Below are 16,882 nucleotides of genomic sequence, written 5' to 3' on the forward strand. Positions count from 1 at the left end.
TTTAGTGGACAGGTGATCAGTTGTAACTTTCTCCAAATATAAAGTTGTTATTTAGAAAATACATCAGTAGTATTAGTCTTTAGGGGTTTCTTGATGTCACAATAATTTTTTTTACCTGCAAGAGTTTTCTACAGTAGAAGGAGAGACTGGATGTTCCTGAGTCAGTCTGATAAGCTGTCCGCCATATTGGATTTAACAAAAGAATTCTTGCACTTGCACTGGATGGACAGTAGTTGGCAGTGTATTGCCTGACACACTAGTATCCATTTTAGTGGTCTGCATGCATTTATAACATAAAAATCCACAAGAAACACAAGAAAATGGCTTTTAGATAGCTGTCCACTGTAGTGACCATGATGCATGAAAGGGTTAGACATGTTTGCATTTAAAGATGTGTTAATAACGATGGGTCTTAATGAAGCCTGGCATTTCTTAAAATTCAGGATCAATAGAAAAAAACAAACGAAAATACAAATATTTATTTCAACTGGAAAAGCATCCAGTTTTCACCATAATAAATGTTTAAATAAAAGGAAATGTGTTATTACATTTGTGAAAAGGTGAATAACCTTAACACTTTGTGATATTCAATTTTAAATATCATGTTCATGCAAATGGCTATAAAATAATAGATAGAGCAAAACAACAAAGGAAGGGGTATCCCTTTTCCTTCACCTAAGAAATGAGAGTACCTTTCTATCGGGAGGGTCCAGCGGTCTCCAGTTGTTGGCCCTCAGCTGGTGAAGCTCATCAAACTTGAGGCTGATGTTCTCAATAGACAGCTGAAGCATATCCCAAAAGCCAGCCAGGTCTGAGGCCACAGGACGAGGATGAATGCTGAGGTTCTGTAATGGTGCAAAAAGCAAAATAAAATAAGAAAAAATAAACATAACTAATCTAAGAGAAAATGCTTATTAATTTTTAATTGGCTCTAAGTCCAAGCATGGTCGAACTGAGAAGTATATCACATTATAGGTTATACTTGTTATATTTATGTATTATGGACAACCCAAATGATAATTGGGTTGTCCAAGGCTATATATAATGTAAAAAAAACAAAATTTTAAGAATAACTCTCAACCACTCTCAACAACACTCTGCTGCCTGTGAAAATTACACTAAGCTTTGCCAAAACTTAATATGCAAGTTATTTTATAATGGTAACATCAACAATGTGTCTCCACTTATAAGGTTGAACTGAAGGGGAAATTGTTTAATGGTTACAACAGTACAAAAACACTTTAGTAACCTGTGTGTGTTTTTGTGTGTTCCACTGTCTGGAAAACTCTAAGAAGGATTTTAACACCCCCATCCTTCACCCCCAACCTCCAGGTTCTGCATTAGGTCCTGCTTGCTGTCAGAGCGCAGCACACAGCACTCCTCCTGCAGCTCCACCACTCAGATGTCCCGCTGCACAGATTTGTGACATTTATCTTAATATTAATGATTATGATGGTGTTTAGTTGCACAACTTTACGGACTCATTCATTCGTGGCTGTTTTCACCTTTATTGCGCTGTTCATATTAGTCTCAATATTTGCAGTTTTCTGAAGCACAACGCGGGGCTCGACGTCATTCACAGCAAATATATTAACTTAACATTAACAAAAACACAGCTGGATGGATCATCTGGGAAATGATGGACAGGGAGAGTCAGACTAAAATTAACTGGATGTCAGACAAATTCTGGGATTTATTATGAGTCTCTGCTTATTTCCAAGCCCAAAAGAGCAACTTCACATTCAAAAACGAACCCAAAAAGGCGCAACCCGCCACTCATTAAATTTGCAAGCGATTATAAACAAAGAAACAAAAAAAAGAAAAACAAGCCCTAAGCTGCTTATAATAATCAGACTTGGCGAGCGAAACTCAAAATAGTTCCTGTTTTTCCAGCAACAAAATGCGCATCTCCCTCTTCCCTCCATTGTTTATGTTTCTGTCGCTGCTGATACTGTTGCATAGAAACAGCTATCACTGGACAAGACATGTAGAGGAAATACAATTAAATTCCAAAAGAAAATAGTAACGCAAAGTGGTTTCGATAAATAACTGTAGTCTGACTCCTGGATTTGACAAAGCAACACGTTAGATTACTCGTTACTGAAAAAAGTGGTCCGACGTCAGTCACTGCTCTCAACTAGAATCTTGTTTCAGAAAGTACATTGAATTACAATAAGGAGACTTAATTGAACCAAACTGAACCCTATTATACACACAAAACTAGCAAAGTAATGTTTTCATGAGACTATTAATAATTTTGTTAGCTGTTATTAGCTTATTACATAATAACAATAGAAGAGAAAAGTTACAACATCAATTGCATAATCAATACCTTCTAAATAACTATGTATACAAACGCTACAACTGAATGCATTTTCTGAGCTATCGAACAAAAGATTGTAAAGAAAGCTTGGAATTCAGAGCACTTGTAAAGTGACCAGTAGGCGTGAAGATGCATGTTTTCCAGTAGAATTATTGATAATGGTTTTTGCACTCACCAGGTTCTCTTCACATAACTCCCTGAACTGCTGAAACTTCTGGGAGATCAAAAGCTGAGCACTTCCAACAGCAGTTCTCATCTTTTCCAGGACTGAGAACACAAACACAAGTTAAGATAAAATAAACTTTAGGATAAACAAAAGGATCTAATGTGTTTTCACCTTTGAAAATGATACAAAAATGGATATAAAAAGTCTACACACCTTGCTTGAAATGCCAGTTTTTCAAAGTAAAACACATATTATCCAAGTCAAAAATGATACTTTGTGATACCTTCCTGCAGGAGGGCATTGGCTGAGATAATGCTGCCATCAACTAATTGTCCTCCCTCTTCTGTTGTTAACTTTTCACTTTTCTAAACATCAAAGTTAATCCTACATCAGTTCATCTGTTTCTTTATTCTGTTCTGTCTTCTCAAACTCCCAAAGATCCCCACAGAGACTGCAACTTCCTGCAAATAGCTGAAATTATTTTCTTTTGACTATTTTAGACATTCTCTACAAACAAAATGGACAAATAAGTGAAATTTTAGCAAATAATTTGGAGTCAGGTTCCACAGAAAAATCTATGAATCTATGATTATTTAACCACCAGTAGGTGGGGAAAGGGGGTCTAATGCATAGAGAGGACATACACTACCAAGTCAAGCTGGTGGATGCTGTCTGACTCCCACCAAGCAAGACTGAATTTTGCAATTCCATCCAAAGATATTTCAACAGAGCATTATTTTAGAGTTTATTAGTTTGTTTTCTGGTTGAATTGTACAGGATGCGTATCACAGTCAAGGTGGAAAAAGTTTTAAGATTATTTGTCATGGTCTAAGTGGTTTACATTGCAAAACTTATTGGAGGGCTGTGTAGACTTTGTCTATTGCCTATAAGCAGTACATGGATTGTTGCAATTTTTTCACTCATCAACAAGATTGTCATGTTCTACTAAATGTTCCATTAATCCACTAACGGTCCAGTATTATAGTTTCTTGAAAACGCTAGGATAGGTCTGTGGAATATGCAAAACATGGTCATTACATTTAATACACAAAATTATTCTCACATATTGAGATTTCACCCATCAGTTCTGCTGGTTTTGAGCTCATTAAGGAATGTGCTGTTTTAGCTCTATGTCACGATTATACAAATGAGCTGCTGCTGGCCTCGAAGTAGTGTACCTTACTTCTGGAGTTTACGCAGCCTCTAAAACTGCCACAAATACCATTTAAAGCTATATTATGATTTGAAAACAAATGTTCTTTGACAACACAATCTAAACTGGACAAAGGCTGCAAATTGTTCACTGAACGATACCTGTTTGACTATGAAGGGACGTGTTTTTGTTGTTAGCTAGCTAACATTATGTGACCTTTCTGTTTTGGAAATAGAACGTTGTTAGGCTCTAATCTTGATTGGATTCTTATAGTATAGAATGGGGTTACCACCTATCACGTAAAATACAGAATCATTTGTTATATGACACTTAAATGTTTCCTTATGATGCCTGAGCGTCCTGCACTGTGTGAGAAGGAAGACATTCATCCCAGGCAGAACAGCTCCGGTGAGGACGAAAGGCACACAACGAATGCCAGTCATATCTCCTGACATGAATTATATCAGGAGGTAAGCAATTCAGACAAAAAGAAAGAAAAAATAAATTATAGAGTGACCCCTGATGTGTTGCATTGTGGCTAGTTAACTGCTTCAATTAAGGTCTTGGATATGGGAGGTCCTTATGGTCATGTGTCTACCCAGATCACTTATATACTGTGAGGAGCACTTGTTCATTCATGGAGATCCAGAACCAGGCGGAGGCATAGCCGTAACCAGAGGTGGAGTCGGAGCCAGAACCAGACGGGGAACGTTGGTTTCTTGACACAGTGTGGGAACCAGTTCAGAGGTTCGGATGGTCCACACATGGAGGCATTGCCGGAGCAGATGGGAGCAGATGCTGGAACCTGTGGGGGCCAGCAAGTCTGAAGAGGAAAAGTGCTTGATGGAGAACTGGACCGAAGGGCACGCACGCCAGTGCAGCAGTTTCCAGGCTGCCACCCACTACCCCTAGACTTCATTTTAATGAATGCCTCTGAAGGGCTTAAAATGGTTTCTGGAGTTGTGTCCCCCCAGTTTTTGTTGTGGTCATCTGAGCCGGGCCATAACTATACATATATATGCAGACATAGACAAATGTATGGTATGAGGTGCTTGTGGGCACCTCATACCATGAGAGTCGAATGACTTGGGTTGTAGTGCGTGTCCCTTATTTTGATTTCTGAAAGGTGGCAACTCAAGTAAAGGATAGAAGTTATTTTTGCAACCACATTTCTGTTGTTGACTACAAAATTTTGAGTAAGATAGAAATCTGTAATGTTAGTGAAATGTTTCCCCAAACACTGTATTGGAACAGTCTCGATTGCAGTTGAGGGAGAGGTGTTAGTGAGAGGAAGATGTCACGGGTCAATTTAGAAAATGAAGAAAGTTGGTTACCCTCTCAGATGAATATTTATCAAATGTTATATTTAGAGTGTTACGTTTTTTTCTACTTTGTTTTGCTGTAGCTCAGACTTGGTAGTAGAAAGCTGACGTCAACATAACTAGGAATAACATTTTTTATGTCTCTATTAGCAGGTTTCACTTGATTCTGCTGTGGTGTGGGGGTGTGGTGGAACTGAAGTGCATGTCATGTTCTTGCTCAGCTGGGAAAACCCTGTGTAATCACATGGTGGGACTTCTGTTTCAAACTACTCACTACAATACTATGGGCTATAACACAGTACCATTGCCTTTGTCATGCACCAGTTCACTGCAGATCTGGAACCGGGCAACAACAAAGGTCAGAAATTAATATTTTTTTTAAACTTGGTGATCTTAGACTAAGAGTTTGTATCCACCTATTTGTTAATTAATCATTTGTGATTATAGGAAAATGCCCCAGAGACTACAAATGAAATGGCAGCATGTAAACCAGTGGCAAGAGATAAAAACAGGGTTAGGACTGGTGTGAAGTGCACACAGGGCATGTGCAGGTGAGTGAATGAGTCCTTAAATATTCAAAGATGGTAATGTGTGTCTAACATAAACATAAAAGTGAATAGTATGTATTGCTTTTTGTATATGCTTCCTGATATTATCTTACACAATTTATAATACCATTTTACTATTAAAAGTTTGGGAGGGTGTTTTTGCATTACAAACTCGATTTCTGCATTACAGTCAAGTACAGGGATGTGATTAGTGTCACTGTTATAGCTTGAAAGGTCACATGACATAATAAAATCTATATTAAAATTGATGTGTCTCATTTGGAAGGTCCTCATCCAGATCCTCACATCATGGCGAGGAGAGACTGAAAAACACAAGCCTGCAACCAGGGGTATTCAACTTACTGCATGGACTTGAAAACCTTACTTTGGTGGACTCTAAATTTGGTCCTGTGCCATTTGGGTTTGTGCTTTCTTATCAGTGCCCTGCTGAAATAAGCAGAGACATAATTAAATGTTCCTCAGTTAACTGTTGTTGGTTACAACTTTAGGTTCCCTCTAGATGAGACTAACTAAAAGCAACACTGCCACTTAAGAGAGGCTTTAAGTTATCACATGAGATCTGTGCTGCTATTGAAGCAGAAACCAGACAGCAATCAGAATGCCAGCTTTGGACCCAGGTACTCAAACCCTGACCTGCAGCCAGCAAGTTCCGTGAAATATGCCATGTGCGCAGGCAACAACAACAATAGCTTTCTCCAATGAGTGGAAGTTAAATGGCAACATTGTTCAGTCAGCTAATGTCTAGGAGCATAATGTTTGGTTATCCAAAGTATTTAATTTATTCCTTAGCAAATCAGTTTGACTGATTAAAGTGAAGCAATCAAACATAATAGCTTTATTTAACCACAATGTTATATAGCGTCTATTCTTTATTTTGTCTATGACTAGACCTGTCCAAAGTCACAGCTTTTCTCTTCCAGTCGTCGAATATTCGCGGCCTTCGAAGCACCCGTCCTACGTAGACCAGATCCTTTGACGCAAAGACATTCATAGACTCCGAAAGATGCAGACCCTGAATTCGGACACACTGATTGTGAGTAACATAAAGTGAGACACAGGACTAGCAGAGGCTATTGTTTAGTGTTAGCTTGTGCTAAATGACAAACCATGTTTCTGCCAAACAACACAAAACATGCAACACATCATTATGTACTTACATCGCCATCTGCATAATTGTGAGAATGTAGAAACTGATTCTTCCTTCCGTTGAAGCATTTTGGTCAATTCTGTCATGAACTGTTAGTAGTTTTCAGAGGATTTCTGCTTAAAATTCTCTGTACAAACTACAACTTACTCTGGCAATATTGCAAGGACATTGCAAGCAGAAATATTATGAAGCCATGCAGCTCTGTTCTCCATGACTGGGAGAAAATGCATGAACACATGCTCAAGCTCTGTGTTACAGTGGACAACAAAACATTTTCCTTTTCAAGCAGTCATTGTGCAAGTGTAAAACCAGCAGAACAAACCTGTAATGAAATGGGTGGAGGTCCACTTGAGGTTGGTTTGTAAAAAGTTGTGATGCAACAATTTAGAAGTTTTTGAAACAAACTGTCTTGCAAACACCAGCAGTACGTATACTTATTCCAAAAAATAGCTGGGTGTTCGGTTTCTTTTGCTCTTGGAATATTTGTAGAAACCATAAATACCCAAGTGGAAGGACAGAAAAATGCAAAACGGGAATTTTTCATAATTGTGGACTTTCTAAATTTCTTATGGTTGAGACCCTTTGTATGGACTTTGCAATAAAAAACTGAATTTGATACTATTCAGATTTAATATTTAAAATGTGTGTTGCACTATTTATCCTGAAATGTTTGCTAAAAAGCTGAACGATGAACAAACACATATAAAACCTACTGTCTTCAGGCAACTCATTCTCCCGCTGGTCAAGCTCCATCTGCTGACACCATCCCTCCATGCGGTCGGTCTCGGCTTGAAGAAGCTTCAGGAACCAGCGTCCATCTCTCTGACAGACCGACCGTTGTACCACCTTACATCATAATATTCAGATTTGCACATACTGTCAAAATAGTGTACATGAAATATTCATTAAAACTACAAGAAACCCCTGAATGAGGCTGAAAGTAACTGCTTGTTTATCTTTCACTAAAGGGCAATGTGAACATTTTCAGCTTCTGATAAATAAATATCTTAAAATACGGTTAATCAGAAGGAAATGTGAACATTCATTCTTCTAAAGCTAACATTTTCCACACTTGCACAGCAATAACACGATCTAAAGAAGATGAAATCTTGAAATTAAATGTAATATTTATGTGTGTTCTAAATATTAAAACACATATTGGGGAATGTGTATTTTAATATATAAAACACACATGGAGAACTTTTTAAAATGAAGTGTGTCATGAGGAATGCATTTTCTTAGAAACTGTACATGCAAGAATACTTTAAAATAAAAAATTATGATTAAAAATCTCAGTTATTTCAAAAGATAGAAAATATAGTGATACACTTGTCCCTGTTTTTCAGTGTTAAACCCCACTGAGCTTTGAGCTGATGTGCTCTTTCATCCCACAGACTTGAAAACTGTCTATGACTAATATCAGATATCTGTCATAACAGCAGTAATTATATTGGATATCAGTTCCAACCCAAATGTTCATATTGGTGCGTCCTTACTTTTCTATATATATTTTGTGAAGGACTTTGGTCACTGATATCAAGGATGTATAAAAAATGATTGAAATGATTGATATGCATTAAAAACAAACCAAAATGAGTAAAACAAGTCCACATACCTCCAGAATAGCAGAGCTGTTGAAGTCTGCATCAAGTGAGTCATCAGTAACAGTATCTATCCAGGGGTCAGGCGGGGGGAGGATGGACGGGTCAAAACCAACATCATCATAATCATCTGAGGTGCAGGCATGGTAATGGTTCCCTGAGCCTTGAATGCTGACGGTGGAGGTGGCTGCATCGCGGGAATACTTCCGAGACATGCCACAGGAGGCCAGACGTCCTCTGTGAGGGTGTGGAGAGTCTAGGGGAGTGTCTAGGAGGTCTGGCAGGTCTAGATCTGCCTGGATTGGGAAATAAAGAGGATCCAAGAATTAACTTAATATTTAGTTGTGTGAAATTTATATTTAGTTTTGTAAATAGCCTACATTAATACAGCATATTTCCAAATGATTTCTCATTCCCTCATGTCTTCTGTCAAGATCAACTTGATATTCTATATTTTAGCCAAAAAAGGCTTTGCAATGGAAGTCAGATTTATTCCTCTACCTGAGTCACATTTTCCATGGTCTGGGAAAAGTGGTCTGAATCTAAAATTTGACATATACATGTAGAAATTTGATAACTTTTCTGCAAACAGATCTCCAAAGAGCAAGATATCACACAAGTGTGTAGATATACAGACTTTCACAGTGAAAGATCAGTAACAGAACCAGTCATGTGTGCTGCTATTTCTCTGTCCTATGACCCACTCAGAACTCTGGTCATCACCAGGACTCTGTTTATTAATAATTAATTAATAAAGTATAGTCATTCATTAATTCCGATGTGTAGAGCAGAGGGCTTTGTTTATGAAGAAGGAAAACAGCTCTGTTGGTAAACTTTATCCAACAGAGCTGTTGGATATTGTTGGATAAATTGTATTTTTAGTAATTATCAAATATTCGTTGTATCATGTAGCTTTGTAGTAACATTTAGATAATGTTTAATTATATGCTTTTTCTCTTTTTCCTCTATTCTAAGTAATGTCTCTGTGTGTTGAATAATTATGATTCCTTCCTGTGACTTCCTTGAGATGCCATCAGCAAAGCCTGGGAGATAGCGGAGACAACTCTTCTAGCAGAGTTTATTGCCCAGCAATAAACTCTGCCCTCCTGTGTGATATACAACTTGTTTTACTCAACGTCGGCCGTGTCTGGTACCCGACTGGAGCAAGAAGGATTTAGATTGTAGATAACATATGTCTAAATAGTAAAAGTCATTAGCGCTGCAGCTGTGTGATAAATTGTTTTGCCCCTCCCTTTTAGAAGCTGCAAGCGCCCAATGTACGAGGGTTTTTTCTTTAGAGTAATAAAAAGAGAGGAGCGGACAGATGTGTTTCAGAGCGGTAGGAGATTTGTAACTGAAAGCACATCTCTGTCCGTTCTCCTCGCGAGTATAAAAGAATCTAACTCTCTTGTCTTTTCTGTGTTTGTTTAAATTGTCTTTAATAGGTATTTAGACCTGACAGATATAGCTTGGAACAGCATAGAGAACTTGTCCCAATAAAAATTGTTAATCACAACCTGTCAATGCAAGCTTGCTGCTTACCTGTACAGCTGCTGTCACACTGTTGGAGCGCTGAAGCCTTCGATATCTAGACATCCAAGAAACCAAACCATCAATATCTACTGTCAAGACACAATTCAGTCAACACTTTTACATTTTGCAATGTCTTTCTAAATATACTTAATACAAATCAGTAAATTTGTGATTTAGTGCGCATGTGCCAACATGTATGCAGCCTGTTGTGTTTACTCCTCACCTTTTTGCTTTTTTTATTTTTTGGATTGATTATTTTGCAACTTCAATTTATTTTTGCACTTTACTAGTCATAATTTTCAGTACTGTTTATTAAGAGAGTTATAATCTTTTTCTTTGCTGTAGAGATACTTTTTTTTACTCTGCTAGGCACAACAACTTGGCCAAATTGCTTACACCAGGGATCAGCTCATTGTGCTGAAGCTGAATGACATGGTGTCCAGATCCACAGAAATCTCCAAAGAGATGTGGAGAAGGACACATCGGGGTTGCCGAAGAGAAAACAAACAGTGGAGGAGCGCAGTAAGGAAGAAACAACAAAGGCTTATGGAGAAAATAAGTTATAAGTTGTTTCTCCCACCATTACCATGGGCAACGTTAGATCGATGGCTAACAAGATGGATGAATTAACATATCTGTCCAGGAGCCAGAGGGAATACCGGGAATGTAGTTTAATGTGTTTTACGGAGACATGGCTGCACCCACAACTGATGGAGACATTTGCATTCCTGACACCAATGCCTCCATGAAGGGTTACCAGACTGTTCAGCCTGACCGGAATTTCACAGAGAGCAGTAAACCTGAAGGAGGGTGGCTTGCCGCTCTAATAAACAACTGGTCATGCAATCCTGTTCATATAATGGTCAAGGAGCGAACCTATAGCCTGGACGTCTTCGTCCATTTTACTTGAACCGTGAATATTCCCATGTTATTGTGGTGACTGTTTACATTCCTCCCTCTGACAGGATTGCCACCTTTCAGAAATAAAATAAGGGAGGCCCGTGTCGCCCTACTCTCATGGGGTGGGATGGCTGCTGTAGTGATAGACATTGTTTTACGGCAATGTTTTTTGTAAAAACAACAACAAAAAAGATTCATAGAGCAATTATTCATACATACAGGTTGGTTGGAGTATCCCAAAATTGTACTCCAATCCGTTCAACGGGTTTTTACTTAAATAGAAATAGAAAGGAACCATAAATTACTTAAGCTTTAATTAAGCAAGTATAAAAAATATTTGTGAAAGGTCTACTCAAGTACTGAGTAACTGATCATAATACCTGATTTAACATTTAAGTCACCAGACAGCCAAAAATATAAAGGTGCAAATTCTGATATTTTAAAGAGTTTTACCAAAATATTTATACAAATAAGGAGTTAGGTCTGGCTGATTCTAGTCCAAATTTACCATGGGGGCCAGTGGAGTCAGTATTTTTTCATGGTGACTCTTAAAAAGAATGAAACAACAACAAAAAGAACAGCAATATTTCATCATTTGATATATTAAGTGAGCCAAAGAGCCACTTGTATATCCAGAGATACAGGTTACAGAACCCTGATCTAGCAGCTGGAAAGTATGATCCTATCTAAATTCAACAGCTAAAAGTGCAGCACTATAATTTTGAATTCATTGTTAAAGTAAACTTGTGAAGGTTAAAAAAAATCCACCACTGGGTATTAACAAATTACATTTACAGTGTTGACCATTGTCTAGAACCGCCCATGGGTCCAGACCTGGCTGCAGGTCTGGGTCCAGACCTGCAGCCAATGGTGCATTTTTGGTTAGCATGTTTTTTTTCCATTAATGGGAAGTCAGGTTATCCAAACTGGTAAACCACATTAATGAAATAATAGTGAAATAATACATTAAATGAACACTGAGCAACGTATTCATAAAAAATATCAATATTTCTAAAGAAAACACACAGAAAGTCCTAACAAACAGTTTTAAAGCAGGAAATATTTATGTATGTACTGGTAATCTATTAGCATGATTTGTTCTTTAAATGATCAATTCTATTATTTTAGCTGATACTATTTAGATAGATTAAATAAAGTGTCATCCAAACTCAACATCCTAAGCAAATAATCAAACCATAATAGTCTACTAAAAGCACAACAAGAAACTTAATCATAGCAAAATGTTCTGTACCATATCAGCCTCAGGAGATGATTGGGGATGGAAAAGACACTGATGTCTGGTTCTTCTAGGTTCTGGCGGATCTGCAGTGTTCTTCTACTGATGCATTCTGTCTGATATCATATAGCACACTGCGCCACAATGGGCACATTATTTAAAATGTCTGTATTCATCCTCACTAAGACGGTTCAGCCTGAGATTTATTTCTTCCCATTGTATTTTTGCAAGAGGTTTTGCTTCTAAGGACATGGTGGAGTATTGGGTGGACATTTTAAAAAGACCCAGGTTGATAGCAGCTCACCTCAGCTGCATATTGTCTGTCTCTAGGTAACCATGATAACAGCATCAAACCGTAGTGTTCTGGTGGGCGGGGGGTCGTGTAGATCCCGCCACTACAATTTAGCAGACCTTAATATTTCCTGTGTTTTATTTTGGTCATTATTGTTACACTTAGTGTTGATATGTGTGTGATAGGCTTGTCTATTGGACAATTATAGAAATATGGACCAATACATGCCCCATATTGGTTTAATACAGGACGCAACATTTAACAGCTAAATAAGAGATGATTTTGTATTTTATGGGATGAGTGGCAACCCTACATGGTCTGTGATATCATCCACTCCATTGTAGGTTGCTTGCAGACAAGACGTTCAACTGCATTCATGATTATCTTGGGTGATTTTATTCATGTCACCATGGACAAAACCCTGCCCAACTTCACCCAGTATGTGAGATGTCCCACCAGAGAAGATAGGACTCTGGAAAAAAGATGCTTACAGTTCCTCTCCCCTCCCTCCATTCAAAGTTCGATCATAACCTGGTGTGCCTCAGTCCTTGGTGAAGAGCCAGCCTGCAACCACGAGGACAGTGAGGAGGGGGTCACAGAAGGTCACTGAGACGCTACAGGGATGTTTTGAGGATCTCGATATGTCAGGATCTCAAATATGGAGAACATTAGTGAGCTCAATGAGTGCATAACTAACTACTTCTGTGTTGACTCCATTATCCCTACTGAGACTGTTTATTGTTACCCAAATAACAATAAACAGTGTTATTTGATCTCCTTCGTTTTGAACAAAGGAGCTCAAAACCATCCTGAATGAGAAGCAGAGATGGCAACGGATGATGTGAGAGTAATTAAGAGGTGCTTGAAGGTGAAGATCAGAAGAGCTAAAGAGGATTACAAGAGGAAGCTGGAGAGGAAACTCCAGCAGAAAAACATCAGAGAGGTCTGGAGAGGGATTAGGACTATCACTGGGTTCAGATCAGCAGGCTGTGGAGCGGTTGAGGGAACGCTGACAGAGCCAATGAACTCAACTTGGTTTTTAACAGGTTTGATACTGCGGCTCCTGTACCTCTCACTCCCAGCAACATCCTGCTGCTGTCCACCCATGTGAGTTTCACCTTCACATCTCCTTCCCTCCTCTTGTACTCAGTGACCATCCCCCACCTCTCAGCTGGTCACCTATATAGTAAACACTATTGCTGAAGATATTAGAAGACAGCTGGTGAGACTCCACCGTGCAAGACTGCAGGCCCTGATGGTGTGAGTCCGAGGGTGCTCAAAGCCTGTGCTATCCAGCTCTGTGGAGTCCTTCAGCATATCTTCAACATAATCCAGAATCTACAGCGGGTCCCTGTGATGTGGAAAACAGAATGCATTGTAAATGATTACAAGGACTGTGGCACTGACCTCCCACATTATGAAGACCCTGGAGAGATTCATCCTGTCACCAGGATGCTACTGGACTGTAGCAGCTCTGGCTTTTGGTCCAACCACTCTTGGATCCCTTACAGTTTGCCTAACTGCCCAGACTTGGACTTGAGGACATCATCATCTTCCTGCTTAACCATGTATACTCTCACCTGGACCAGCTGTTGAGCACTGTGAGATTTATGTTCTTTGACTTCTCGAGTGCATTCAACACCATCCATCTGTCTCTACTGGGTTAGAAACTGATGGCAATGCAGTTGGATCTCCCCTTGTGTCCTGGATTGTGGACTATCTAAATGGCAGACCATAGTTTGTGCACCTGTGACACTATGTATCAGACAGTGTTGTCAGCAACACAGGAGCTCCACAAGGGACTGTCCTCTCTCCCTTCCTCTTCACCCTCTATACAACTGACTTCAGCTATTGCACTAAGACCTGTCATCTCCAGAAATGCTCAGATGGCTCAGCTGTTGTTGGTTGCATCAGTGAGGGCGATGAGGTTGCGTACTGGGCTGCTGTGGACAACTTTGTCACATGGTGTGGGCTGAACCACCTGCAGCTCAATGTGACAAAGACCAAAGAACAGGTGGTGGATCTGAGGAGGAGGACCAGGATGCTGGTGACCCCTGTTACTATCCAGGGGGTCAGTGTGGACATTGTGGAGAACTATAAATATCTGGGTGTCCACAATAATAAAGAAACTGGACTGGGCTAAGAACACTGATGCTGTGTACAGGAAGGTCCAAATAAATAAAATTAAAATTAAATAAAAATAAAATTCAACATCTCTTTGACTTTGTTCAGGATGTTTTATGACTCTGTGGTTGCCAGTGCCATCCTGTATGCTGTGGTGTGCTGGGGCAGTAGGCTGAAGGTGGAGGACACCAACAGATTGAACAGACTGATCCACAAGGCCAGCAATGTCGTGGGAGCGGAGCTGGATTCTTTGACAGTGGTGTCAGAGAGAAGGATCCTGTCCAAGGTACAGGTCATCTTGGACAGCTAGTCTCATCCTCTTCATGATGTGCTGACTGGATACAGGAGCACATTCAGCCAGAGTCTCATTTTACCAAAGTGTACCACAGAATGACACAGGAAATCATTTCTGCCTGCAGCCATTAGACAATACAATGCCCAACTCTGAGTAACTTAAACTGAATTTTCTTTGTACTCATATGTAGATTATTTATAGATTAACATATTTGCATGTGCATTCTTGTTATTTATTTATATTCCATCATATTGAATTCTGTACATCACTCTAAGGTGTATATATATTTTAAAAAGTTTCTTTCTTATGCCTATATTTGTTTTATTAATATTTAACACCTTGGATGAAGTAGCTTGTCAACTAATAAGCAATTTCCCATCAATAAAGTATATTCTATTCTATTCTATGAAAGAATATAATAGAAATCAAAATCGAAAAATATTTTGATTTTTTTTCACTGCAATGATCACTCTCACCCTCGATCATCCTCCACTTGCACCCCCACAGATGTGAACTTGGAGGGGTCTTCTGGATCTGGAATCTCTTCTGGTCCATCAACCTATAGGACACAAAGAATTCCAAACTACACAATTCTTCCATACTTTAGCATACCTTCCTCTACCTTCCCCTTTAAATGTAGCTTTGATTTTTCTGTTGTGTAAAGTAAATTAGCTACAAATCCTGTACCTGGATGCCTATGGAGAGACATTTCCCCTTCCTGAGTGCTTCTTTTCTGTATTCATCCCGATGTTCTTCTACAACTTGCCCCCTGCTGAGATGTGGGGAACTGGCAGTGCTGACTGTCATCGTGCTGTTGCTGACATGTTGACTGGCTGGTCCATGCACCTAAGTAGAGACAGCTCCAGTCAGAGTTTAAATGTAATGTTTATGGGAAAGAAGGTCATAATCACTTTGAACTTTCGAGGCAAGTGAACCTTGACCTCTCTCTATTTGTACTCATCAATAAACTTCTGTCATAATTCTAGATCAAAGGTCTAAAACTCCTTTCCTCAGTCTTTTCTATATCTCTGTGCTTTAGCACACCTGGCTCCAATATTAGCTCATTAGCAGTTTAGACATTTAATTAATGTGAGTAGGACTAAGGACACAAATAAAAAGGCCTGCCGTTTGAGACAGCTATGGACATCTGACAAATGTTTGGAATATTAGCATAGTTTGTTTCAATAATTTGACTTCTTGACTTTTAACCCTAGTTCACAAATTATTAACAGGATTAAGGTTGGAATTTTTTAAAGGTGTTTGAATAAGTCTAAAGTCAGCCTATTTTATCCATTACATACCCATATTCCATGTGTTTGGGATCACTAAACCCACTGGAACACTCAATTGTGTCAAAGTTTCACAGCAAAACCCAAACTGTCAATCTCAAACGTAAGTATTTTAGTTGGATTCTTCTGCAATGACCAAGACTCAAGTCTTTCTTAAACTGAGACTATGAAACACCTCAGTCACTAAAGCGAGTTTAAACATCACTGCCTATGTACGTAGGGCCCTGGCAGACCCTACTCCAGAGCAGGGACCGACAAAGCAGATACAAGGCTGAAAAAAGGCGGGTGAAAATGCTTGCCAAGCAGACTGAGTAGAGTGGAGCTGGGTCCATTAGAGCCAGTGGAAAAGGAGCACAAGTCACTCAAGAGTATAAGTTGCATCAGTCAAAAATGCATCATGAAGGAAAAATAACTTAAGTAGGATGTATTTATTTAGAAAAAAATAGAAATTGTTAGATGTGAGAGTGACGTGGTGTTCAGTTACCTGTTTTTCAACAAACTGACCTTGGAAGTTTCTAACGCATTGATATCAGTGTTCTGAATCAGGGTGGTCAAGAACTTACGGTTCGATCAGGTGCTGTGCACTTCCAGAGCGGAAACGTATGTAGTGTAAAACTATATTTACACTACATTGCAGTGGAAAGGCCCACTTACAAAGTCATTTTTATTAATGACTTTCATTGGCAAATACCAGGGCATGGAGACACAACTCTTTCCTTCCCAGCAGCATGTTCAGCATCCAACAGTGAACTTGTTCCTGCTCCTGCTCCGGTCATCTTGCTGTCAGACGGTGTTTAGCTTTTCTCGGTAAAGGTCCTTGGCTCATGCCCATCAAAATGATTTAACATTTAATGTATCAGTCAAAAATACATCATGAAGAGACAAAACAAATACACTATATTGATAAAAGTCTTTGCTCATCTGCCTTAAC

At 39.1% G+C, this 16,882-nt stretch overlaps 1 protein-coding gene across 2 annotated transcripts in view; it reads right to left on the reverse strand.

Annotated features, from left to right (window-relative positions):
• dlgap1a (discs, large (Drosophila) homolog-associated protein 1a) overlaps positions 1 to 16,882 on the reverse strand; it is a 99,062-nt gene that overhangs the window by 19,904 nt on the left and 62,276 nt on the right. For both annotated transcript variants that reach the window (XM_032565345.1, XM_032565346.1), the window contains exons 9-15: positions 15,350 to 15,508; positions 15,139 to 15,221; positions 9,824 to 9,869; positions 8,296 to 8,577; positions 7,394 to 7,526; positions 2,499 to 2,590; positions 693 to 845 (exon numbers count right to left, since the gene is read on the reverse strand). In XM_032565345.1, coding sequence (XP_032421236.1) covers positions 693 to 845; positions 2,499 to 2,590; positions 7,394 to 7,526; positions 8,296 to 8,577; positions 9,824 to 9,869; positions 15,139 to 15,221; positions 15,350 to 15,508 — 948 coding nt within the window. The remainder of the gene's footprint in view (positions 1 to 692; positions 846 to 2,498; positions 2,591 to 7,393; positions 7,527 to 8,295; positions 8,578 to 9,823; positions 9,870 to 15,138; positions 15,222 to 15,349; positions 15,509 to 16,882) is intronic.

This window comes from Xiphophorus hellerii, chromosome 6 (genome assembly GCF_003331165.1).
Source record: "Xiphophorus hellerii strain 12219 chromosome 6, Xiphophorus_hellerii-4.1, whole genome shotgun sequence".
Classification (NCBI taxonomy): domain Eukaryota; kingdom Metazoa; phylum Chordata; class Actinopteri; order Cyprinodontiformes; family Poeciliidae; genus Xiphophorus; species Xiphophorus hellerii.